This window comes from Cnephaeus nilssonii, assembly GCF_951640355.1.
Source record: "Cnephaeus nilssonii genome assembly, chromosome: 5".
Classification (NCBI taxonomy): domain Eukaryota; kingdom Metazoa; phylum Chordata; class Mammalia; order Chiroptera; family Vespertilionidae; genus Cnephaeus; species Cnephaeus nilssonii.
The window spans coordinates 14,069,045-14,095,206 of NC_137076.1; the positions used below are offsets into that span (position 1 = coordinate 14,069,045).

General features: G+C 53.3%; 1 protein-coding gene across 2 annotated transcripts in view; it reads right to left on the minus strand.

Moving 5' to 3' along the window:
- Positions 1 to 25,199, minus strand: part of SLC25A37 (solute carrier family 25 member 37) — a 39,456-nt gene extending 14,257 nt beyond the window's left edge. Inside the window, exon 1 of one of the 2 annotated variants that reach the window (XM_079772402.1) lies at positions 24,864 to 25,199. In XM_079772402.1, the coding sequence (XP_079628528.1) occupies positions 24,864 to 25,076 (213 nt within the window). In that variant the 5' untranslated portion in view covers positions 25,077 to 25,199. The remainder of the gene's footprint in view (positions 1 to 24,863) is intronic. The other variant, XM_079772404.1, reaches the window with a different exon arrangement.
- Between the last annotated feature and the right edge of the window lie 963 nt (positions 25,200 to 26,162).

Genomic DNA, 26,162 nt, shown 5'->3' on the forward strand with positions numbered 1-26,162 from the left:
CCTCTCTGTAAAAAATCAATAAAATATTTTTTTTTAAAAAGTAAACAAACAAACAAACAAAAAACACACAAATTCCATCAAGGCAACCAAAACCAAGTTCCTTAAAATCCCCCAGGGAAGAAGCCCAGCCCAGCACCAACCACCACTCCTCCTGGGACCAGGCCACAGTGGGAGGAGTCAGACCCCATCCCAGCCAGCCCGGGACGGGGCAGCAGCGGGGCCATTTGAGCTGCACCTAGACAGAGGGAAGACACGTCAACAGATGTGGAACGGAGCTGTCATCAAATACTGTTGGATTTTTGGACTATGAGTATGTGTTACTTTAGCGCCCAGGAAAGGCCAAGAGAGCAGGGAGAGGAAGAGAACAACTCTGGCTGAGGGGGGGTGTGAAGGTGCTGGGGGCCCTGGGAAGCGGGAAAGGGTTGAGGGAGGGATGTGCAGGGGATGCAGAGGTGAGGTACGGATGGACAGGGAGCCCCGGGCGCAGGAGGGTGGCTGAGCATTAGATGATCGATACGTATTTGCTGGGAGAAAGGCAGGTTGGGGCTGGACTATGGGAGGCCCTGCATAACTTGCTAGGGCGTTTGGAATTTACTTTATAGTCAAGTGTTTTCCACGGGTACGTATTGCAAAGGACACCGGGAGCCATGAGAGCTGCACGGAAGCAAGACCGAAGGGCTCCCTGCCCCTGGGAGCGGGGAGCCGCCTCTGCAGCAGAAGCCCTCCCCACGGGTCTCCTTTCAGGCCGCCCACTCTCTTCACAGCCGTGGCTGCCGGCCCGGCCACGGGAACGGCACAGGCCACTGCAGGCTGCATCCCCCCCGGGGACACCAGCAGCTCACCACCCTGCCTATGGGCAAACCATTTCCCCATTCCTTTATCCTAGGAGCCAAACCTGGTTCCTCCTCCGCTTCTCTAGAAAATTCTACAGCAGGAGGAGGGAGGGATAAAGGAATCTGTGCCTGGCTCAGGCCCAGTGTACCCAGGACACACTCAGTCTGTGGCCCGCCCAAAGGATTAAATTATTTCTGCTCTACAGGTGGCCAAATGCCCAAGATCCCAGGCAACGGGCTCGTGTTTCATGGGTGGGATTGGTGACCTCACTGGGAGCCCAGAGGACACGCGGAGGACTGGGCTGGAGGGGAGGCCGGAACCAGCGGCCGGCACTCCTACCCACGTTGCCTGGCTCTAGCAAGACGAGCAGGGGCAGGGGTCCCAGGTTCGAGCCCCACATCTGGCAACTCAAAATGGTGTGGTCCTAGGCAAACCAATTTGCTTCTCGGAGCCCCAATGCCTCTATTCACAAAACAGTTATAATTAAAACAGTTGTGTTAGCAGCCAACGATCCCCATTGACAAACTAGGAAACTGAAGCACAGAGGCACTGAGCGACTTGCCCCCCAGGTCACAGATGCAGACAGAACTGGAAGCCAGGCGGCTGGCTCCAGGGCCATGCCCTTCACCACAAGGCAACAACCTCTCACCACAGGGTGGACTGGAAGGGCTCACAGGTGAACTCCAACTTCCTCTAAGACGCCAAGGCCCGGATACCCCACCCCCTGGAAGAAGAGGGAGTAGGCCTGACTGTGTCAGTCACCCATCCTCACTGGTGCAGTGTATGCAGCTCCTGGTGGGGTCTATGTCCACCCTGCAAGCAGGTGTACTCACAGGCAGTCACAAGCGCAGTCCCGTGGAGGACGCTCCGCTTCCCTGGTTCCCAATCCTGGTCGTGCGCCTGGCCCTTGGTCCCAAATGGAACTGGCTGGTTCAACACAAACCCATTCTCTCTCCTTCAAAGGTGCTTGAACCATTGGCCCACCCAGACTGAGACCTTTTGCCCATCGATGAAAGCCTGGCCCTCTATCAGTATTCAAAGGCCAAGACGAAATATTTCAATAGCCAGGCTGCTTTAACTCACTGCTAGCCACCTGGCCTCCCCAGGGCCCCCCCAGGGCCTCCCCTGACTGGGCCACCTTGTCCATATCATTGGCTCATGAACACCTCACCTACAAGTAAGCACGAGATGGCAGAGGCAGAACTGGAGAAACAACTCATTCTCAAAAACAGTTTATTTTCCTGGTACATAGGTAAACTCGCTAAAGCATCATAATGCCACAGAGAAAAACAAACTTTTAACACAAGAAGCCACCCAGAAGTGCGCTAGAAGCATACGCAGCCCCGAGCACCAGACCTACCGCATGCAAAACAGAATCCAGGAATATTCCAAGACTCTACACAGCAGCTCCGGCCCCTGCTCCCTACTTCAGCCCAGCAGCTCTGCCACCATCTGTCTTGCATGGTAGGGTTCCCTATGGCCTTTGGTTTGATTTCAGAGTTCTGCCACCCTCCTAGCCTCTTCACCCCAACTTTGCTCTGCTGGTGAGGAAACCTTTATGTAACATGTCCAAGCTCCAGAGCTGGCCACAGAGCCAGGATCCTAGAGCACGCCATCTCCCAGTCCCGGCCCACCTGACCATCAACCATATTTTGCTGAAAATCCCCATCAGGGAATCTCGAAGAAACCGCATTCAACCACCCATCCACCCAATGTTGACACAGTCCCTGAGCTTTGCAGCCCATCCAGTCACTCCGCAATTACATATTGAGTTTCTCATCCATGCCAGAGGCCGGTTTAGGACCTGAGGACGCAAACAGGGCCCCTGTCCTCAACCGCCTCCCAATAAAAATCCTATTATATTTTTTTACTGGATGCACTTGGGGAAGTAACTGAACTCTGAACTTTCGCTCCTCACCTGTAAAAACTCCTCTCTCACACACCAACTGTGATGGATGAATGAGAAAACTTAAGCACATCAATCACCTAGTATATACAGTACAGTAGGTGCTCAATACATGCTCGTCATCATTGTGATTCTTTCTAGAAGGACTGAGTATGGCCCCTAAACCACCACCTATGTAATTTGAATGGCTTTGAAATCTTCAGAACCAGCACGAACACTAGCTTGATATTGCCTAGGGCAGTGGTCGGCAAACTCATTAGTCAACAGAGCCAAATATCAACAGTACAACGATTGAAATTTCTTTTGAGAGACAAATTTTTTAAACTTAAACTTCTTCTAACGCCACTTCTTCAAAGTAGACTCGCCCAGGCCGTGGTATTTTGTGGAAGAGCCACACTCAAGGGGCCAAAGAGCCGCATGTGGCTCGCGAGTCGCAGTTTGCCAACCACGGGCCTAGAAAGTGTGGGTGCTTTCCCCTGCCTGCTGACACATGGCCATTCGACACAAAGGATCTCCTGACAGGTTCGATCTGAATCACTAGAATACAGAAGAGGGCAGGCCACAAACCACACAACAGACCCCAGGGTTCCAGAAGGAAGCTACAGCCACAGGGCGCTGCTGTTTGGGACCCCAGGCCGCAGTTCCTACCACCTCAGAAGGAAGGGACAGGAATGAGACCGAACCCCCGTTCCCTCTGACCACAACGAGGCTGGGGCTCAGAGGCCAGGAGGCCGCCAGTCCTCACAGTGACAGAGAACCGGCCCGGGGGCCCCACCTTCAGCTCCATCCCAGCTCTGCTGCTTCCTCCTCCTACCTGTCACCTTACCAGGTTATTCAATCTCCCTGTTTCCTTCTCGGTTAATTCATAACTGCGCCCATCTCCTCAAGCCTCAGTGAGGATTAAAGGCCATAATGAATGAAAGGCCCTTTGCCTGAGGGCTGGCATACAGCTGCTGTTGCTTTTCTTTAAGCTTTTTTTTTTTTAAATAAACAGTGAATTCCTAGGACGATGTCACATTTCCTCTAATTCCTTCATAAAACTCTCCTTCCCTGAGGATCGGCCCTGGTTGGGAGCAAACCCACCAGCAATCATTGCACGCAGACTGACGACCTGAGTCAGGCAGCCCCTTCGTTCGCTGCCCCTTCTGACAGAAGAGAAACCGAGGCCCAGAAAAGAGAGGGGACTTGCGAAGGGACTCAGTCCCACTCCCCGACTCCCAGGGGCACCTTTCTTCCCTCGCCATTTCCATATGAAAGGACCCGGTGCTTACACTAATCCTGGTTATGCAACGAGGTAACTTAGAGAGCTAGAGAGGTAGGGGAATCACCAGTGTCAAGTTTACCCAGGCACAAAGCGTGCAAGATGACAGGGCCACAGAAGCTGGCTCGCCTGGTCTGACTGCTCAGCGCCAAGGGCAGCTCTGCGGACCTTGAACTGGTGCTAAGTCTGAGGCTGCGGCCGGGACCTTAAATACCAAGGCTCCCTGACACTGCCGACTGGCACCCATTCCCACGAGGTCACCGCCGTGTAGAAGGCCCTCCCTGCTGTTCAAGGACTCACTGGCCTTAAACTACAGAAAACAGCCAGATGGGGCCGAGCTGAGCTCCAGGACCAGGCACGGGGAGCCCTCTGTGGATTCTGCTCCCTCCCCTCGCCCCTGTCACCCCCGCAGGCCCCTGGGGCACTGCAAACCACAGATGTTCCCACCAAGTGTGAATCCCTTTCCCAACAGGACGATCCCCCAAACATGCACCTACACGTATGTGAGCATGACAGACGGAGAGTCAGAAGACCCAAACTCCCGTCAGCTCTGCCTCCAAATCCCTATGGAACCTGGAGCAAGCCTATCACCTGGCCGGGCATCAACACGATTCCCACCAGCAGGTACACCCAAGAGGGCAGGGGCTTCTTCTGTTTTGTTTACCCAACTCCGACAATGGTAAATATTTGTTGAATAAATAAGTGGAGTTAACAGACTGTCTCCAAGAAGGTCCTTTTTGACCTCTAGCATTCTCAACCTTTGAAACCGGAAAAGAATCCTTTGAAAAACAGTTTGTGGGTGTGTTTTATTTGGGGGGGAGGTAGGCCTACATGACTACACATCCATTTTAAAACGCCTGTAAAAAAAAAATCCCAGCAGAAATTGGAACCCTTGTATGGTGGAAATGTACAATGGTGCAACCCTATGGAAAACAGTATGGAGGTTCCTAAAACAATTAAATACAGAATTCCCATAGGACCCAGCAATCCCACTGCTTGGTATATAGCCAAAAGAATTGAAAGTAGGGACTCCAAGAGATACTTATACACCCATGATCATAGCAGTATTATTCACAAAAGTCAAAAGGTGAAAGCAACCCAAGTGTTCCTCCATGGGTGAGTGGATAAAACGTGGCATATATGTAGAATCGACTATTATTCAGCCTCAAAAAGGAGGGAAATTCTGACACATGCTACAACACGGATAAGCCTTGAGAACATTGTGCAATAAGGCAGAAATTATCCCCAAAGCCAAGAATTGTATGATTCCACTTACATAAGGTACATAGGACAGTCCAATTCATAGCAAGTTAGAATGATGGTTGCCAGGGACTGGGGGGCCAAGGGGCAATAGGGAATTATTGTTTAAGGGGCACAGAGTTTCAGTCTGAGAAGATAAAAAAAGTTCTGGAGATCGGTTGCACGACAACATAAATGGACCTAACACGACTGGTCTGTATGCTTAGAAAGGCTGAGACAGTAAATGTTATGTTCAGTGTATTTCATCATGATTTTTTAATCCTAAATCTAATCAACAGCTTATTCCACATGCATTTCACAGTCTGAAATCCCGCCACAATCAAATAACTCCCTCGGGTTTCCTTTATCTCCTGGGCTTTTGTTTGTCTGTTTTGGTGAAGGCAGCCAGGCGCCCCAAATGTGCAGTGTGATCCCCGGACGCAGCAGTATTCCTGGCTCCAGAGCCTTCCTCGGAAGGAAGCACCTGGAAGGTCAGCCCAGGGGCTCTTGGTCGGAAGGCAAAGCTTTAACGGAAAGCAGAAACGCTGAAGAGGCACTTTGAATCCTTGCCCTTTCCCACACACTGGCCCCTGGCCCCAGTGATACACCCTGGCCTGTACCACCCCAAAAGGCATTTTCCCAGAACCCAGTACTCCAGTTGCTCAGGCGTGGAGGCAGCTGCCGAAAACCAGCCAAATGGGAGAGACTTGGGGCTGACGTGGTGGCTCCAAGGTACCACTTCACGGCCCGAGCCAGGGAGCTGGGTGCTAGGGAGGACAGCGCCCCTGGAATCCGCCCTGGACAGGCCCGGGGAGCTGGGCACCTCAGAAGCCCTAGGCGCCGCTGCTTCTCAAGTCAAGTGTGGTCCTGCAGCTTCGGCCAGACCGGCTTCCACGCCCTTCACCGAAGCCGCACCTTCTAAAGCATGCCCCCTATTAGCCTATTGGCCACAGGGAAGAAAGCCTTTTCAAAGCAGCCCTGTCGCCAGGCTTCTATTGCTCATTCCTCTACTTATAATTATACCAGGTGACGTGTCTGCAGGCCTGTCTCCCATTGAAGTCTGAGAGACACAAAGGAAGGACGGCCGCCTCCATTCGTGGTCTCAGAGCCCCCAGCACTGTGCTTGGACGAAAACAGGCACCCCTCCAATTGTCAAGGACTCAGACATGCACTGAAGTTCACCCACAGGCGTACACACAAAGCGGGCTCTTCAAGTCCCTTCTCCAAACAGCTACCGACGCGATGCAGATCCGTGTTCCAAAGTTGGATGCACCTCCCCATTTTCTGGGTCTACCACCCAAGGGCATGAGCCCCCTCAGAGCCAGCTCCAGAGTTCAGGGAACACGGGAGGTCTAAGTGGGTGTCCAGGGTAAATTTCCCAGACATTACCGAAGCCAGACTTCCCACAAACACCACTCCTCACTTCGCTCCATAACGCTGGACAATTTACATGTAGGCGGGGCCAGGTCACAGCTAGAGGGGACATTCTCCCGCTCTCCTCACACACCTTTCATACCAGACAATAACAGGAAAGATGATAAAATACCAGAAACACCAGGCCTGATGTTCTCAGGGTCTGGGGAGTGTGTGTGTGTGTGGAGGGGGGGACTCAAAAGGAAGCATCTTGGAGACTTACCTTTCAGCCTCTGGAATCGACTTGCCCGCACAAATATTTGCAGGTATTATTTCATGAGCTTTGTGGGGAGTCATTTTTAAGTTTTACTGGATGCCAAAGGGAACGGCAGGAACCCTCAGTCCTGGGTGAGATCTCGTGCTGACTCAAACCCTCGCCCTGGAAACAAGAGCTCGGATGTGCGATGTAATGCGCAGCCGTCTGAGGCAGGGTTTCCAGAAGGAAGAGGAGACCAGTGCCAGGGATGCGCGTGAATGGCCGGGCTGCAGCGGCCTCAAGTTGGTACAACAGGGTCGTGCTACCAGAACGTTCTCCCTGCTCCATAAATGTCAGATGAGCAGAGCAGGCATGGGGTCCTTGCCTTCAAGGAGTGTCTAGACCAGTAGGGGCTGGAAGAGTACGCCCAAAATCATACAAATACATAAACACTTGCGTCCTGAAGCGACGTGGAAGGTGAAGGTGCTATGAGAGCAAAGTCAGGGGACCCAGACAGGTTAGATTTGGGGAGGGGTCCGGGAGGTGACTCTGGAATGGAGACCTGCGGGCTGGGGGAGCCAGCAGGTGAAGCACGGGAAAAAGGGGCTCCCTAGGGCACAGGTAGTGGCAGGTGGGACGGACAGAGGCCCCGAGAAGGCTGGCGTCACTGGCAGCCTGCCGAGTACCAGGAGATGAGTGCCCACGCTGAGCCCTGAACACCATGGCACAGCAGGGTCACTCTGGTCCTTCGAGCTGTGTGCCACCTGCCTGGTCCTGCCCGCCTGCCGTGGATTCATGAATGGAGGAGAAGGAAGGGGGGAAGAAATGAGGTGGATGAAACAGGAGGGTTCCCACTGCGAAATCTAAACCGTGTGGAGCAGTAGCATGCCTGTCACCATGGGGAAGAGGCTGCTGCAAGCTTTCCCCTCCCCCTCCACTCCCCCCAACACTACCCCACAATGCCCAGGCCTGTGGGCTAACTTCATCTGTGCTGCTGGCAACACTGTGACCTCAGCCATGCGCCGACCCGCTCGATGACTCAGCTTCCTGGTAGTGAACTTATAAAAGGTCCCGTCAGGACCGAGTCAGGGAGCTATAAACGGCCTTCCAGAAGCATCTGCTCCACGGCTCCCCTCGATCCCAGGGTGGGGCTGTGGCCAGTCAGCATTTCTGGAATTGCCTGAATGAATGGAGGTTTCAAAAAACTAAACACACTGTAACTTCTAGGCAGGCACTTAGGGTGTAGGGACCCCAGGTGGTATACCGGCAGCTGGGTCCTCTCCCTGCTCCTCAGCCCTGGGTAGAATTCTAGGGATCTTCCTAGCTTCCTCCTCAAAAAAAAAAAATGCTTGTAAGTCTATACTATAGATTCAAAGTCGTAATTATGTCTGGAAGGGCTCCATTACGTCTCCTGAATCAAAGTTACACTGCCCCGGGGGGAAATAAGGAGTGGAAATTTTGGAACTGGGCACTTCCCGGGAGACCCTTCACTCTTGCCATTCTACAGATGAAGAAACTGAGACTCAGACAAACAACGCGTCTCCCGGGGCCCTCAGCTGGCAGGCCTCTGGTTGCCTCAACCTAATTATAATGCGCCCTTAAATGCCAATACAAATGTTGTGTGTGGGTACACACGGAAAGAACCGCTCTGACCTTGCTCCTGCCAGTTTCGCTCCCTGCCCTCCTCACCCGGGAACACGCGGCGTGGCCACTTCGGGGCTGGCACAGCTTCTTTCTCCCTGTCCTTAAACTCCGGCTGCTCAGAGGGCACAGATCTGGCAATCAAGGCCCAGGCCTGTGGCAACTTTGAGGTTTTGGGTCCTGAAGGGGAATTTCAGAAGCTTTCTTACAACTGGATGACCAGAAAATGCAAAGGCTGTCGGAAGAGACGCTAGGGAAGTTGATTAAAACAACTCTTTCCCAGGCTCAGGGAAAGCCTCCAGCCAGCCCGCTCTCAGAAGCCTGTGGTGGGAAGGACCCTGATTCCAAGGATAAATGGGCCCGGCGGCCACTGAAAACTGAACCACCTGGCACCCCATCACGACAAACTGCAGTTTCAACGTCTTCTCTGCCTTCTTTCAAAACTTGAAAGTTGGTGAGTTGTGTTTTTTTTTGAAGCAAAGAAGGAGCTAAGAGTCATTTCAACTTGTCGATATATTCCCAGTTGTTATTATATTGTTTTTACAATAAAAAGTCATTTCTGAAGCTGATATTCTCGAAACGCTAAAGGCTAACTAGAAATCTTCAGTCATTTTCAAAGTAAGCTCGTATCACGCGTCACCCTTCCTGGCCTGTATAATAAATAATGTACATTAATTCAGTGATTGACAAGCCAAAACACAAGGAGGTAAAAAATTCAAACCCAATTACACTACAAGAGAGCTCTCCCTGCCCTAACCGGTTTGGCTCAGTGGATAGAGCGTCAGCCTGCGGACTGAAGGGTCCCAGGTTCGATTCTGGTCAAGGGCATGTACCTTGGTTGCGGGCACATACCCAGTAGGGAGTGTGCAGGAGGCAGCTGATCGATGTTTCTCTCTCATCGATGTTTCTAACTCTCTATCCCTCTCCCTTCCTCTCTGTAAAAAAACCAATAAAATATATATATTTTTTAAAAAGGAGAGTTCTCCCGTCTTACATACACGTTAGGTTTTCCACCCTTTCACGGACAGCTCCTCCCCCTTGCAGGGCGTGTTCTGTGGCGTAACTTAAACCCGACCAAATCTTTGTTTGTCCTCTGTTTTGTCTGGGTAACAGCTCAGCATTGTCTAATGTCACTGAAAAAGGCCCACACATGTCCTCCTGGGACACCCAGCAAACAGACTCAGTAACAAAGACCGCCTGTGCCAAGGGAATCCACCGGCACAGAAACGGAGGGCGGGCCTTGGGGTCACGGGCTCTCGCCCAGGTCACCAGGCTGGCTGTTTGGAGAAACAGGACTCAGCTTCCAGAAGCTGCCAGATCCAGGAGCATCTGTCCAATCCCTGGACGGACACAGACACCGGGAAGAAAATCTTCGGGCCCCGTTTCAGGCCCTCGATCAGAATCAGCAGAGACTGATGGACAAGCCCAGGGAGCCGAAGCTCTGCATCTTTTTAAAAATATATTTCATTGATTTTTTACAGAGAGGAAGGGAGAGGGATAGAGAGTTAGAAACATCGATGAGAGAGAAACATCCATCAGCTGCCTCCTGCACACCCCCTACTGGGGATGTGCCCGCAACCAAGGTACATGCCCTTGACCAGAATCAAACCTGGGACCCTTCAGTCCGCAGGCCGACGCTCTATCCACTGAGCCAAACTGGTTAGGGCCGAAGCTCTGCATCTTATAGGAGGCGCCACCAGAGAGAGAGGGGAAAAGGAAAGAGAGGGCGGGGAAAACGCTCAGCTGCACATTCCTTTAAAACGTGACAAGGGCCCTACCCGGTTTGGCTCGGTGGATAGAGCGTCGGCCTGCGGACTGAAAGGTCCCAGGTTCAATTCCGGTCAAGGGCATGTACCTTGGTTGCGGGCACCAAGTAGGGAGTGTGCAGGAGGCAGCTGATGGATGTTTCCCTCTCATCGATGTTTCTCACTCTCTATCCCTCTCCCTTCCTCTCTGTAAAAAAATCAATAAAATATATATATTTTTTAAAAAGTGACAAGGAATGACACACAAACCCGAGTGTCCAGAACAGTGCTGTGCGCTCCAGAGCCAGCTCTGTCACCTACACTTCCCGTCAAGTCTCTCTCCTCAACCTGCAACCTGTGACGTGGGCTGGTAAAGGTCACCAGGCAATGCCTAAACCCCCACAGGTCACATGGCTGCCTTTAATTTTTTTAGCCACTTAGCTGGCAGCTGCTCCGCAGGCATGAGCCACCCTTTAATTAAGAATGATTTAGGAGCAGAAAGGCCTCGGACATCACAGCTCTCCTCCCACCCTCCTCTGGCCTTCGGCTACCCGTGAAAGTGTCCACCCAGGGAGGGGGTGGGCTTCCCTCGATGCCACCAGATCGTTGTTTGGCGGCCAGACAGGAAATGAAAATTTCAGGACGGCTGGAAGAAGAAGTTTCAGAAAAGGAGGGCAGGTCCCACCTGGAGGCCCCGGTGTGGTGACCCCAAACCACAAAATCTTTCTCAGCTGATTCTGCGGCCAGGAGGCCCAGGGCAGAACCCCAAAAATCAGACTGTCAGGGGCAGTGCAGTTACCCTGCCGACAGCCAGGCACCTTGGGGACAGGCCATGACGCTCAGGAGGAGAGAGAGAGTCACACGGCTCTGGACGAACATCGACGTCTCCTTCAGTCTGGGTCTGGACAGTGAAGTGGGCCCTCCCTGGACTCCGTCCTACACGGTTCAGTTCCCTGAGGACAGGCGAGACCTCAGAGGCGTCGCCCTCCTGGCTCCCTCCTGCCCGGTACATGTGGTCACATCCCCCACTGAACCCCACTCCCTGATTAACTGAGTCATTCAATGAAGACCAGGGCTCAGGTTGCAATTTTTGCAAACACCTTTCCTCTCGGCCTCACTGGAGACATGTCTGTGAACCAGGCTAACACCAAGCCCAGATCTAGCAAACCAGCCGTGGAGACGGTGGCTAAGGAAAGACCGCCGTGGTTCTCCAGTGCACGCACCCTGGGCCCGCCCTCCCCGCTCACACACTTGCACAAACATGGGCGCCTTCCGTCCTGCAGAGGCCTCCCCTTCCTTCCAGCCCGACTTCTCGGATCTGATCACCAGCCAGCCATGGCTCCTTTCATCCGGCTCCCGCCAGCCCCGGGTCACCCGTGGGACATCCTCTCTTGCAGGGGAGGGAGCACCGAGAGTCACAGGCAGTGCCAGTGTGTGCCCGGCCCCCGTGAGTCTGACTGGCCCCGCAGGCTGCCACACCCTCCCTGCACCTTCCTTGCCCGCTGCCAGGCCCGGGCCAAGGCCAGAGGCCAGCAAAAAAACACACAAAAAAACCCTCCATGTGGGCAGCATAAGGAAAGGAGGGCCAGGGGACCCCAAGACAAAGGCATCTGTGTCCTACCTCCTTCCCCTCTTACTTCACTGTGTCAGCATCACGAGCAAACAAGGAAAACAGAGACGAGACGGGAGGGACCACGGTGGGAATGTCCCCAGCCTCATCTGCCTGGCACTCAAAAGGGCAGACTCATTTATACGGTAAAAGCGCACATTTGAAATAATAACCCTACAGAGATGACTGGGCCTTAACTGCCCTGGGCACACTGCTGTCCTCCCTGAGGGTAGCCTGGTCCTTCACTAGCCTTCATCACAGTGGCTGTAGGCAGCGCCTCCCACCGCCGGGCCAACATGATCAATTTTAAATGCATTTCTGAGCACGCTCGCAGTATAATTGGCTCTTGCTCGTCACCCAGCTGAAGAGGCGGCAGCAGACGGCCACCCTGGTCTTTACCCAACAGATGGGAGACGCCGTGTAAGGAGAGAGGTGAAGCGCCCGAGGCCACGCAGCTGCAGTGAATCCTACCGTCTCCCTGGGACGGGAGCCTGTATTTTCCATTCCAACGAGCTAACCTCACCCCTTTAACAGGATCCACTTGGATAATAAATACCATGACCTGGCACCTACAGGGAGCTTTGTAATTTCTAAACTGTGTTTCACCGCAAACCTGGTTGCCATTTCTTCCTGGATTCAGTAAGTGGCCCTGAAAGGCGGGCAAGATAGGCACTGTTACTCTTCCCTGTTTAAGAGGAGAAAATTGCAGCCCTAACAGGAACTCGATTTAGCAGTGCTCTTCCCAAAAGGTCATTTCTACGCTGTGATCTGGAAAGGAATCCTCAGGCCAGCCCAAACTCCAATCACTATATTGAGTCCAATTTTGACCCCTGGACAAACTGAGAAGGTGCAATAGCAAAGAAGCCAGACAAGGCCAAAAACAGCCAGTGGCAATAACTGTTTGTCATCATCCCTTTGCCCTCAACAGTGGAGTATCTGACCAAGAAACTCCTACCTATATGTTAGAGCCCTAAGTTCCATGCCCTACTCTGATTTCCTGCTGGCACTCCCTCCACTCCAGATCCTCCCTCTCAAGAATGCAGCTGGGAGCCCCATTATCTTCTCCCTCAGAACCGAGATCAAGGGCTCTGCCGTCATTAATGTCTGACTTGGCACCCCAGCACCTCACTCGCGTGCTCCCACCTAATTCCCTCCCTCGATTCTCCCCCTTCAGCACTGGGATAGCAGAAAGAGGCCTGAATTCCAACGCATGTTATTATGCTGAAGCTCAGTTTTCTCATCTATGAAATGAGGCACAATACATGCCTTTTCCCACCTGCAAAGGAGAACTAAGAGGATCGAATGACAGTATAGGTGGAAACAATACAAAAGTATTGCAATATACAATTGCAACAGCAACATAGAAGCAACATAGAAGCAGGCATTCAAGTAATATGACTTTCAGAAATGATAGAAGCTAATATTATTTGAGTGCTTACCATGTATCTGCCACTATTCTTAACATCCTAGGCGTGTCATAATTAATTCCCATAGCAACAGGTGGGTACTATTATTATCCCTATTTCACAGATGAGAAAAATAAGGCACAGAGAGGTTTCAGTAACTTGACCAGGTGCCACTCCAGGCAGTCTGGCCCCAGCACCTGAGGCTGCTAACCTGAGCTGTCCTTTTCTTAATTGATTAGAGGCCCGATGCACGGATTTGTGCACCAGTGGGGTCCCTCCACCTGGCCTGTGCCCTCTTGCAATAGGGACCCCTAAGGGGATGTCGGACTGCCGGTTACTGCAAGGTGTTATGGTCTCACATTCATGCACCGGGCCTCTAGTATGCATATAAGATCTTTGATTAATCTCTTTCCACCCTGCCCCCTCCCGCTTCCCTCTGAGATTCATCAGCCTGTTCCATGTTTCTATGCCGGGTGGTCAGTGCACGTCGTCATAGCTACTGGTCGAACGGTCGCTTAGGCTTTTATATATATATAGATAAGCATAATGCCTCTGATACGATCGGTCATTAGCTGGGCATGTTAAGGTTTACAAAAGCCACCCACATATGTGATCCCACCTGAGCTTCTCAACAAGTAGGTAAACAAATGATGTTATTCTAGGAGACAGCAGCCCAGAGAACTAACTCGGCCAAGGATTCAAAACTGGTTAATGGTGGAACTTGGACTTAAATTCATGGGCTTTCTCCCCATCCCCCCATTTTGGAGCCCTTTCTACAGGCCTCCACACCAGCACCAGCCCGATACTCACACACCCTTCCCCTGCCCCTGCCCACAGGAGCATCTCCAATGTAGCCTTGCGGCCATGCCAGGGTACAAAAGCTGTGACTTACAATGAGCGACCAGGTCAGGGGCTTTAGCCAGCCAGACCGCAGGGTACCACAGCTTCTGAGTCACCCACTGGATGTGTCCAATGGATCCAGAGGCCGGCGGCCCCTGAGGAGTCCTCTCAGTGACACGAAGCTGCAGCCCCTAACTGGACCCATGATGGCCAGACGCTCCCTAAACCTGTTATGCAACAATCTGCTGGGATTTCTCTCAATTTCAACATGTTCTGTTTTCTCTTCGGAGAGGAAGCATGAATGTGAGACCACAACACCTTGCAGTAACCAGACAACGGCCCTTCCCACTTGTCTGGGATTACGGGTAGGAGAGGGAATGTTTTCAAAGCTGTCTTCTATGAGCCAATTGTGGCTTCCAGAATGACTAACAACCTCAGGAGTGAGGGACGGTGGGGGCAGGGAGGGTGCACAACTGAGGGCCACTGTTCGTTACAGGGCGAGGAGCCAGCTCCAGAGTGGCCGGCAGAGAAGGCCGGAGGGATGCTCCCGACAGGCTCCAGACCTTCAAGAAGGCAGCCTGAGCACCCCCGAGTCCAGGCACCCCAGACCTTGTGCCCATTTGAAAGTAAAGATCAAGTTGGGCCAATCTTCTCTTTAAAGCAGTGGTTCTCAACCTTCCTAATGCCACGACCCTTTAATACAGTTCCTCATGTTGTGGTGACCCCCAACCATAACATTATTTTCGTTGCTACTTCATAACTGTAATTTTGCTACTGTTAATGAATCGTAACGTAAATATCTGTGTTTTCCGATGGTCTTAGGCGACCCTGCTAGCGGTTCTCAACCTGCCGGCCAGGCTGAGGGACCCCACCTGTGCATGAATTTGTGCACTGGGCCTCTAGGAAAAGATAAAAAGAGGAAAGGAGAGCTTAGTTTTGTATACCGCGACCCACAGGTTGAGAACCGCTGCTGTAGAGCCTAAGACCATCGGAAAACACGGATATTTACATTACGATTCATAACAGTAGCAAAATTACAGTTATGAAGTAGCAACGAAAATAATTTTATGGTTGGGGGTCACCACAACATGAGGAGCTGTATTAAAGGGCCGCGGCATTAGGAAGGTTGAGAACCACTGCTTTAAAGGATCTAATTATAGGGAGCAGCACGCTCTGGGAACAGGGACTTATCTTTGCTGCCTGGTGTCTAGCACAGAGCCTGCAGGGAGGGGCCCCGGCACGTGTGGCTGAATGAAGTGGGTGGCCAGGTGAACCCACAGCCTCACTGGGGTGTAACTGTGACTTGCAGGACAAACGAAAGAGCAGAGAAAGTCTTTTTGTGGCCAAGACACCTTATGAAATCAACAAAAACTACACAAACAAAATAAAAGGGAGCATCTGTTTAATAGCAGTTTTAACGGCTCTCTTCTTCACATCCCTTGAAAACATCAGCGTCTTCACTCATGCACCCACCACCCACAGATACCTGTGTCTCGCTCTGGTGGACAAGCTGTGTATGTGTGTGCAGGGGTGTATCTGGGTCTCTGTGAGCACCACGTGAGGTAGTTCAGGTTTTATTACGAAGGCAACAGGGACAGCTAGGGGGATATGAGGGGGGACCCCACCCGCTGTGAACTGCAGACATGGGGTTGCTCCATGGCCCCCCGTCCCAGGCTCTGCTACACCCTGAGAAAGGGCCTGGATTTTCCTTGAGCAGGATCCCAGTTTGGTAATAAACACCGTGAACTGGCACCTACACAGAGCCTTATACTTTTATTTCAACATATATTTTTATTGACTTCAGCAAGGAAGGGAGAGGGAGAGAGAGATGGAAACATCAATGATGCGAAACAATCAATGATCGGCCACCTCCTGCACACCCTCTACTGGGGATGGAGCCTGCAACCCGGGCATGTGCCCTGATGAGGAATCAAACTGTAACTTCCTGGTTCATAGGTCGACGCTCAACCACTGAGCCACATGAGCCAGGTCCTTATACTTTTTAAACAGAAGAAAGGTTTGTTCATTTTTCCCTAGATGCAGTAAGTGGGCAGGATGGGCATTGTTAATCTACCCCAGAAATGTTCAACCTTTCTCATCTCTGGCACATACAAACTAATTACTAAAATTCTGCAGCACATCAAAAAATATAGTTTTTACCAATCTGACAAAAAAAAAAATAGGTATAATTTTGATACCTTCCTACCTGACAGCTATTGTTGTGTTGGCTGTTGTCATTTTTTTTTATCTGACAATCTAAGGGAAAAGAGGTCAGTGCCCCTGGCTAAACAGTCAGGTAGTGCATGTTTTAAAATTTCCTGCGCACACCAGTTGAAAATCACTGCTCTACCCTATTTAAGAAGAGAAAACTGCACGCCTCAGGAAGCTGGAGGGCTGCGAGGTGGGCGTGAGCAGGGCTGGCTACGGAGGATCTGTGGTAACTCAGTATACAAACACTTCACTGCGCAACTTACTATGTGCCCGCTCCTGTTTCCGGCAATGAGAACAAGAGAGCACAAAATTCCTGCCCACGGAGAGCTTACATGTGAATGAGGGGAGACAGACCATAACAATATAAATAATATGACAGATATAAATAAAACAGGTAAATAACATAAACATCAATCAAATACATAAGCAATATCAATAATAAGTATAAGTAAATGGTGCCCTAACCGGTTTGGCTCAGTGGATAGAGCGTCAGCCTGCGGACTCAAGGGTCCCAGGTTCGATTCCGGTCAAGGGCATGTACCTTAGTTGCGGGCACATACCCAGTAGGGGGTGTGCAAGAGGCAGATGATTGATGTTTCTCTCTCATCGATGTTTCTAACTCTCTATCCCTCTCCTTTCCTCTCTGTAAAAAATTAATAAAATATATTAAATATATATATATATATATACACACACACACACACACACACACACATATATGTAAACGGTACCATATTTTAGAAGGTAATAAATGCTGTGGAGAAGATAAAAGCAGGGCCAGACCATAGGGAAGTGTGGGTGAGGGGCAGGTGGACTCAATGGGACGTTGTCAATGAAAAGGAGACCACAGTGTCCCCTGAACCGAGGTCATAGCCGTGGGGACAGGGAGACGACAACAAACTGAAGCGGTGTTACAGGATGCAGAAATGGCCAGGTCTAGGAAGCCTGTGGTGGGGAGAAGGAAGGGGGCAGGGGCAGAGAGAAAATGAAGAGGAACACCAAGTTCCTGAGACGGGCCTGGGCCGAGAGGAGGTCAGAGTGTCCACACTGGACACGCCGAGGCCGAGGGGCCCATGAGGCAGCCAAGTGGACATGTCTGCGAGGCAACTGGATACCCAGCTCCTGGAGACACTGGACCACAGACACGGATCTGCGAGTTATCAGGACCCAGGCGCAAACTGAGACGTGTCCTGGGGGGAGAAAAGAGAGCGGAGGGCAGCATTCTGCAGAAGACCAACGGCGGCACAGGGGCCAGCGGTAGCCAGACCCAAAGGGGATACCAAGAGCTCAGGGGTCAGAGGGTCACGAGGCCCCCCTCACAGAGAGATGGCTGCAGCAGGGGCTGGCAGCAATCCTGGGGATCGAGAGCGGCCTCCTGAGGTTTCAGTGGAGTGGGGGGCACAAAAGCCAGTGACCTGGGAGGGGGTGACAAAGTAAGGGAGTACAGACCAAGTGTCAATGATCCTTTATAACATCTATTATTTTAAGGAGAGAGAGAGAGAGAAAAAAGAGCAACAAGTGTTTGCCTGTTTCCAGGAAGGAAGAGGGTGGTACTTGGGGCCCATGGGGTTAAGGTAAGATGTCTATGGTTCGTTTGTGAATTTATCATGGGACGGGCTTGGACCTGGGTAAATGATTTCAAGAAGGAACCAATGCGGGGGAAGATGAAGATACTGGAACTGGGTTACCCAAGAGAGAGATGACCAAAATAACTACGCTGTGGCCCTCCACCGAGAACGCAGGCTCCGGACACTGCAGCCAGAGCTCTGCATGCTGCCGCATGCAACCCTCCCGCCAGCCCTGGAAGGCAGGTGTTGGTGTTCATGTCCCGCTCTGCACACAAGAAAGCTGAGCTTAGAGAGGTCACCCAGGGTGCCCCAGGTGTGTAGCCAGGATTCAATTCCAGGTGTGAGGGTGGTTCCCACACAGCGCCCTGCCCTGCCCCCTCTGAGTCACCCAAGAGGAGGAAAGGACCCTCTTTACCTTAGGGGGTAGGGGCAGGGGACAGAGGGCGAGTTGGAAGGCAGTGACAGGAAGGTGACTTTGATTGCGGTCCTGGTTCCTCTAGGAACTAGGAAGCAAGTTGCTACGCAGAGGCTGAAAAAGTGGAGGGGGGGCGGGGGGCGCTGACCGAGCAGAGCCTGGTCTGCAGCAGCGGCCGGGGAGGACGGAAGTAGGCTGACCACACACTTGCAAGGACAGGCCGCGGGCCCAACGGCATGGACACACGGAGAGTCACTGTGGCCATGGCTTTCTCCTGAGGGGCTCACCGCCCAGTAGCCGGACAGTCTGTCCAGGACCGGCCAGTCGGGGCAGGCCAGTGTTAGAGGAACCAAAGACAAAAAAACTGAAGGCCCAGTGGCAGCAGAGATGGGCCAGGGCCCAGGCCCGATGAGGAGGACAGGTCAGGATGAGGGGGGAAGACCTAGCATGACCGTGAGAACGTTATGGCCAGCCTGTGAGATGTCCCAATTTAGGATTCCAGGGGCGGAAGGTTCTGAATTAGGGCCAGGCCCCAGGAGGTAAAGACCATCAACCTGAGGGATGTCAAGAACAGAGGGATTTGAATGGCAGTCAGGTGCTGAACAAGAGGACATGTTCTCAGGGCGAGGACGGGATTTGGGGAGAAGCAGTCTGTGAGCCAACACCAACGTCCGCAGAGAATGAGGAAGAGTGACTGCACATTGTCACGAAGGGGACAACGCAGATGATGAAGATGACGATGACGCCTGGAGAGCAATCTCTACTCAGCAGGCACTGTTCTAAGGGCTGTAAGGACGTGACCCTCACAGCCACCCTGGGACAGCAGCACCAGCTTTTCCCCTTTTCACAGATGGGAAAACTGGGCACAGAGAGGTGAAGAAACCTTAAGTGGGAACTGGGGTCCCGGTCCAAGCAGTCTGACTCAGGGGCCATGCTCTAATCAGTCTACTATCCTGCCACTCAGCACGAGAAAGCCGGCTGCAGTCACAGGGGAGTAGATGACCAGAGAGAGAAGAGTGGCTGATGCTGGTGAAAGTGGATGGCAGGAGCCTCCAAGGGGAGGGAGAGGTGCACAGGAGAGAAGGAAGTGTCCCCACCCCCACCCCTGTCCGAGACCAGAAGGTACCTGGGTTCGAGCTGATGGGAACCACCTTTACTTGGATTTCTATCAGGACAGGGAGACGGAAGGACCACTCAGCGTAGAGGGAAGGGAGCTAGCTGGTCACGGGAACTCCCACAGGTACAGTGGAAAACGAAGGAAGAAGGAAGCAAGGGGAGAGAAAGCAGGAAGAAAACGGGCACCTGCATTTTACAGGGAAGGGAATCAGATCTCAGGAAAGCTCAATGTCCCGCCCGACCAGGAAGTCAAAGACTGGGTCCCAAGATAGTTCTCTGAGGGTGAGAAATCTCAGCTCAGAAGGTGCTAGAGGGAAGGATTACAGTTAAACAAGGAGAATGTGATTAGCCACACCCCTCCTAGGAAAAATGGCCCCTGTGAGCATTCAAGGTGGAGGTGGGGAGGGGCTGGCAGGCAGGCTGTGGGAGGAGCAGGGCTCCCCAGCCGCCTGGAGGGCTCCAGCAAACACGTCTGTGGTCAGCACCCACAGGACCAGACAACGGGCGGAAGATGCAGAACACACACGCAGGAAAGTCTCTGAGAGGGAAAGGCTGGGTACTAGGAAAAGACCCAGGCCATGCTAGGGTTCAAAAGACGTTCACAGTCTTCATTCAACACAAGCCAGCCCCGTACACCCAGTGGGTCAGGGAAAGGCAGCCCGTCTAAAGTTGTAAGGGGCCCGAAACCGGTTTAGCTCAGTGGATAGAACGTCGGCCTGCAGATTCAAGGGTCCCAGGTTCGATTCCGGTCAAGGGCATGTACCTTGGTTGTGGGCACATCCCCAGTAGGGGGTGTACAGGAGGCAGCTGATCGATGTTTCTAACTCTCTATCCCTCTCCCTTCCTCTCTATAAAAAAATCAATAATATATATTTTTAAAAATAATAAATAAAGTTGGAAGGGGGCCCAGAGCCCAAGCCTGTCCCCAAGGGGAAGTGGGACTGAAGTCCTGAGACCGGTCGCTGCTCCAAAGAGCAATGAGTGAATGAGAGGGCCACAGGTGGCTAAAATGTGCCCAAGTGGAAACCAGGAAAGGGATGTGAAGTACACGCACGGAGCACCACTCTCCCTTCCTCGTGACAACCCCCAACATCCACGTGCACACCCCGGCGTGGTCACAGTCACTTAAATCCCCCCTTTAAGCCCAAGTGACTCTCCCCATGGATGAGCTGAAGTCACCGGAGACCACGTTCGCTGCCCACTGAAATGCTAGGGGCTTCCCTCCAAGCCCTCTGCCCCAGCCTCCCCCTCCCCCATTTCCAGGCAGAGGGAGCCAGCAGCAGGCAGGAAAGTGACCCTATGGGGCCACGTGCTGACGCTGGGACCGGGTAAGATCCCCACCCCCACTACTTCAGCAGCAGGCCTGTAGGGCTTAGGTGCACACTGGGTACCAGCCTGCAGCCTGCGAGTTCATGACACCAAGACTAAGACAAAAGTTCGAGAACGCTCCTTTTCTGACTCCCTGCCCCTCCTACATCCACCTTTTAGAAAAGCACCTCCCACTGAAGGACAGAAAAGGAGGGGAGGAATCTGAAGAAGACAAGGCTGGGGAAGAGAGACAGAAAAAAATCACTATAATTTTGCTGCAGGAACTACAGCAGTCTGGGATCTCACACCCTTTTGAAGTTCAAGGGCATCCACCACACTGTACTTTGTTTGGAAAGCAATGCAGCGGGTGGGAGGGGACTCTGGCAGCTGCCTTCCCCATCCTGAGCACCCTTCCTACCAGCCAACCTCACTGCTCGGACCACGAGGCGCAGACTGGGAAGCTGAGGGATGCTGGGCCATCCTGGCACCTGCCTGGCTCAGTGCTGCTCAGAGCTGGGCAGGGCCGGCTACGAGCCCTCTCCTCCCCACCCAGACCAACCCAAGGCTTCCAAATGGTTCAGCACCCACAGCCCCGGGAAAGAACACTGTCCCCCACCCATCTGCGCCCCGGCCGGGAAGGAAGGCTCTTCCTAGCAGAGCTCAGGGCAACGGTTTCCCTGACAAGCAAAGCAAGAGAAGGGCTGTGAAGGGGTCAGCGGAAGTTCCCTCGCTTCAAATCTTTCCTGTTTCCTCTCACCCCTGCCTTCCCCACCACGGGGACGCAGCATGGTCTACAAGTGGTGTGCCTAATCTGGTTGGAATTTCCTCCTCCACCCACCTGGCATTCTCCCCACAGTCCTGAGCACTCCCGACCAGGGGTTCTCACATCCACCCCAAGTGCTGGGCCAGGCACCCTCGCTGCTCGACACTCGGGCACTTGCCCCTTTGGAGCACTAGGAAGAAGGTGGTGGAAGACCTGCGGCAAACCCCCAGTGGAGAGGAGCAAGTACTTGCTAATAACCATGTGGAGAAGCCCGAAGCCCTAAGGAGTGGAGTGGCCACGCGCTCTCCCTCGTGCCCCTGCGGGGACTCAGAGCTGACAGGAGAAAACAGGCAGCCGCAAGTCCCGGGGGCCTGGCCCTTCGCAGATGAGTGAACACTCACACCCCACCGCCCTGAAACTAGGAGACGACACGGAAGGGGCAGAAAAGTTGCCGAAGGTCTTCCGACACCCATTTAGTCATCACAGGCTGATGCCAGCTGGAGCTCGAGGGATTAGTGATCATGGATTCAGGGTCTCTTAATTTTGGCCATAACCCCCGGCCTAAAGAGCACTTTACACAGCCACTCAGGCACGCGCACGCACACATACACATACACACACACACACACACACACACACACCAGAGTTTCATGGAGCAACACTTCCTTACTGCATGCCATGCACGCTTATACCCTGTACTCTCACCCATCTGTCATTTTTTAAATGTTGATCCTGCTAATGGGTCACTGCCCAAAGTTTACAAAAACACAGGGGTGGGATGGGAAATAGTACTGAATATTATAACTTTAAGCATCAGCAAGGCTAGCTTTCTGCACCTCTAACCATAAAACCAAGCAGTGTGCTTACGCTCTCCAGTCCACACTGTCCAGGACAGAAACATTGAAAAAAGGCAGGCCCACCCACCACTCATTTAACTTCACATCACCAAAGTGAAAAACCAAAGAAAATGCCTTAGAAACAAACAAAAGTTTTCTTCCAAGATGCAATTTACGTTGATGTGGCTTCAGCTGACACAGTTATCTGAAATTTCAAGTAACATCAAAGAGGACAGTGGGTGTTCTGTGTTTATAGAGAGGGGGATAAGGTTAACAGTGGGGAGAAATCCTGAACTGGTCCACAGCCCCCATTTTATTTACGAGTGACAAAACTAAGAGACAGAACAGCGCCTAAGGCATGAAGCAAGTTCGGGGCAGGGCTTGAAATCCAACCCAGGGCTCCTGACTCAATTACTCACAGTCGCCATTATCCAAAACATTTAAAAACACGGTCAAGGTCTCTCCAAGTGAAGCTCTGCCATGACTGAAGCGTGGAGAGGCCCTGATCACTCGTGGTCGGCACAGACAACAGGGCTGATCTCGGCCGACCTTGGCGCTCTGCGCAGCCTCGCTGGGGTCCTGCAAAGGGGCTCTCACGCTTAACTCTCTCTGTTCCTCTTCTCAGAAAAGAATAAGCCTGGCTACCCCTTCCAAAAATGTAGCAAAAAAATGAGAGGTGCTTTAAAACCAAACCTGCATGCTTAGAAACAGAAGCACCCCTATGGGTCCTTTATTCAGGGTCAGCGTTAGAACCCCAGAACCCAGAAGACCTTACTCATTAGCGGACCCAGGCCTTCATTTTACAGTCAAGCCCCATAAGGTGACAGCCAAACCAGCTCCTTCTTCACACGCTGTATTAACCCGTCCACTGGCGAAAACCAACACAGAAAGTTACACAAAATACCGGCCTGTAAGGGGCAGGAGGAGGGGTAGGGAGGAAACTAAACACGGATGCCTCTTTCCAGGGTCCAAGGAAGCTCAAAAGGCACGACTGATTTTCACTAATCCTAAAGGTGAGCTACAATGATGCTCTGAACCGAACTCTGAGCCCAGAGGCCAGGGCCTGCGAAGTGGCATGGCTCTCGCTGCCACATTCATCTCCCCGACCCAGCGGGTCTGGTGCCTGCTCAGATGACATCTCCCTGCTCCTAACGTTCCCTACCCTCTGTCCAAGGCACTTGAGACTACAGCTTCAAATATGGGGAATTTTATTACACGGGAGGGATTCTTTCCTCTACAAATGCCACCTGGTATCTGTCCAGGGTGTCTCCTGGAGGAGCTCTGTAAACCTCAGAGATAAGACCAACCTCCCCAACCCCCAACCCCCAACCCCCTCCCTTACCCTGGCAGGCAAGGACCATTCCTGTAATTCCCCGCGGGGACGCTGAAGGGACAGAACGGGCGATGGCTCGGACCCAATGGCACAGACTCTCACCTTACCATGAATGCCCATGCCATCTCTCACTGGACCTGTGCCTCTCCAGCCACCGACTGCCAGCTCTGAGAGCTGCCCAGGGCAGGGAAACCCTCTAAGTTAGACATTCTGGCCTTCACACGGCTCACGTGGGGCCAGCATCAGCAATAAGATACAGCTGCCGGGAAGGGGGGGCAGGGAACCTCTGTGGGCCTGCCATTCAAGGTAACTGCCACCGAGAGAGGCCTCCAATCCTCCAAAACACAGTGGGGCTGGAGTCAGAGGATAAAAGTGGGCAAGTTAATCAGTTCACCCCTCTGTGCCTCAGTTTCTTCATCCGTTCACCGCCAGGGTTGCTGTATGAACTGGATGAGTGATGCCTGCACAAATGCAATGTGTCCGTAGTAGCATTACTTCCCGGCGCTCGTCTATCCCCTAGGCATGCAGTGTCCTGAACAAACTGACAGCAGCTCTGGGTCTGCCTGGCTAAAGCTGCCTCCCTACAGACACGCATTAAAAACTACCTGGGGTGCCTATTACACAACCTACAGTTAAGGGCTGCGTAGCACACTCTCTCCCCACCTGCCGGCCTCCCTGATACAAAACGAGAAGGCAAATGTCACTGCAGGTCTCATTGCCTTCCCCGCTGCTCCGCTGCCCAAACTCCAGGGGACGAGGAGCAGAAACACTAAGGAAAGGGGATCAACAGGGCACCGCCGAACCGGCACCCCCAAGAGAGCCGCCAAGACCCAAGAGAACTTCTCCCTGCCACTCCCAAGATCCCCCAGCACACCCGGGAAGCAGAAACCACACGCCAGGGACGGGAAGGCACGCGGCCCGTCGGGAGACACGTTCCTAGGCGCGAGCGCGGTGAGCGCTCCCCGGCGGCCAGCTCCCTCGGAAACGGCGCACGTGTGGGCAGCCCGGGGCACCTCGCGCGGGCGGCGCTCTCCTCTCGCTGCGCCTCGGACACCCGGCGCGCCGGCGGGAGCCGCGATGAGCCAGGACTCTCACACCCCCGGGTGGCGTGGGCAGGCGTGGAGACCGTGCAGAGCTGCCCCGATCGCCGCCCCCGGGGACCCCGCACGCACGCGCGCTCTCTCCTCTGCTCGCTCGTAACCTCAAGTCTCCTGGCGCCTCACCTTCACTGAGTCTACCGGGTACATGACCATGTGCTCCATGATCCCAGCCATCGCTCCGGCTGTCATGTGGGTGGATAAGGAGGCGCTGGTCGGCAGGTTCTCATAGTCCTCCGACCCGGCGTCCTTGCTGCCGCCGCCGCCGCCATCTCGGCAGTCCCCATCCATCCTGCGCCCCACAGTCTGGCTCCCCATGCCGCCGCGGCGCAGCTCCATCCGCCAGCTCCACGGCCGCGGGAGGCTGCAGGAGGTGGGCAGGGAGGGGGAGGGGGTGAAAAACTTCACTTCTTAAAGTGGGAACCACCTCCCCGGGGCTACGGCGCCTGACGCCATGGCGGGCTGGGGTGGAGCGGAGGGGCCCGAGACACCAATCACTGGAAAAGAAGAGGCTGGCGGCCGCCGCGCCATTGGTGTGCGGCCCAGTGAGGACCCGCCTCCCTGTGTGACGTCACTGTCCAGTGCAAATTTCCAAGCAACCGGAGGGGGGCGAGAAGAGACGTTGGGGCGTCCCGGGAAGTTGTACCACCTCAAGGGTGGTGCTGCCTCCCTTGGGGCAGGCAGTGGGGGGGCGGTCCCTGGAGAGGGTCAGCCTGGCCACAGAGGCGCTATGCATAGGCTTGCAGGGGGAGCAGGAACCGAGGCTCAGGGGAAACTGGCCCCCAGAGCCCAGGGTTTTGCAAACAGTACTGCTCAGCAAGCTTTGGCATTCCTCAGGCCTTGAGGTGACTGCAGATGTCACTTATGGAGCAGTTATGGTGGCTGGATGGGGAAGGGAGTGGAGTTGGAGAACTGAGGACACACTGAGCCATAGCAGTGATGCACCTACTTTTGTGCAACACGAGGGCATATACCACGTGGGACAGAGTTGAAACTCAAGGCCCTGTGATAGGCTGCTTGGTAGGGGAGAATACCCATTTATTTGAAACTAGAGGCCCAGTGCACGAAATTCATGCATGGGAGGGTTCCCTCAGCCCAGCCTGCACCCTCTCCAATCGGGGACCCCTTGGGGGATGTCCAACTGCCAGTTTTGGCCCGATCCCTGTGGAATCGGGCCTCTACCAGCAGTCAGACATCCCTCTCGCAATCTGGGACCGCTGGCTCCTAAATGCTCACCTGCCTGCCTGCCTGATCACCCCTAACCACTCTGCCTGCCTGCCTGATTGCCCCCTAAATGCCTCTGCCTGCCTGCTTGATCACCCCAACTACACTCCCCTGCTGGCCTTATTGCCCCTAACTGCTTCTGCCTCGGCCCCTACTGCCATGGCTTTGTCCGGAAGGAAGTTGGACATCCGGAAGCTGGCT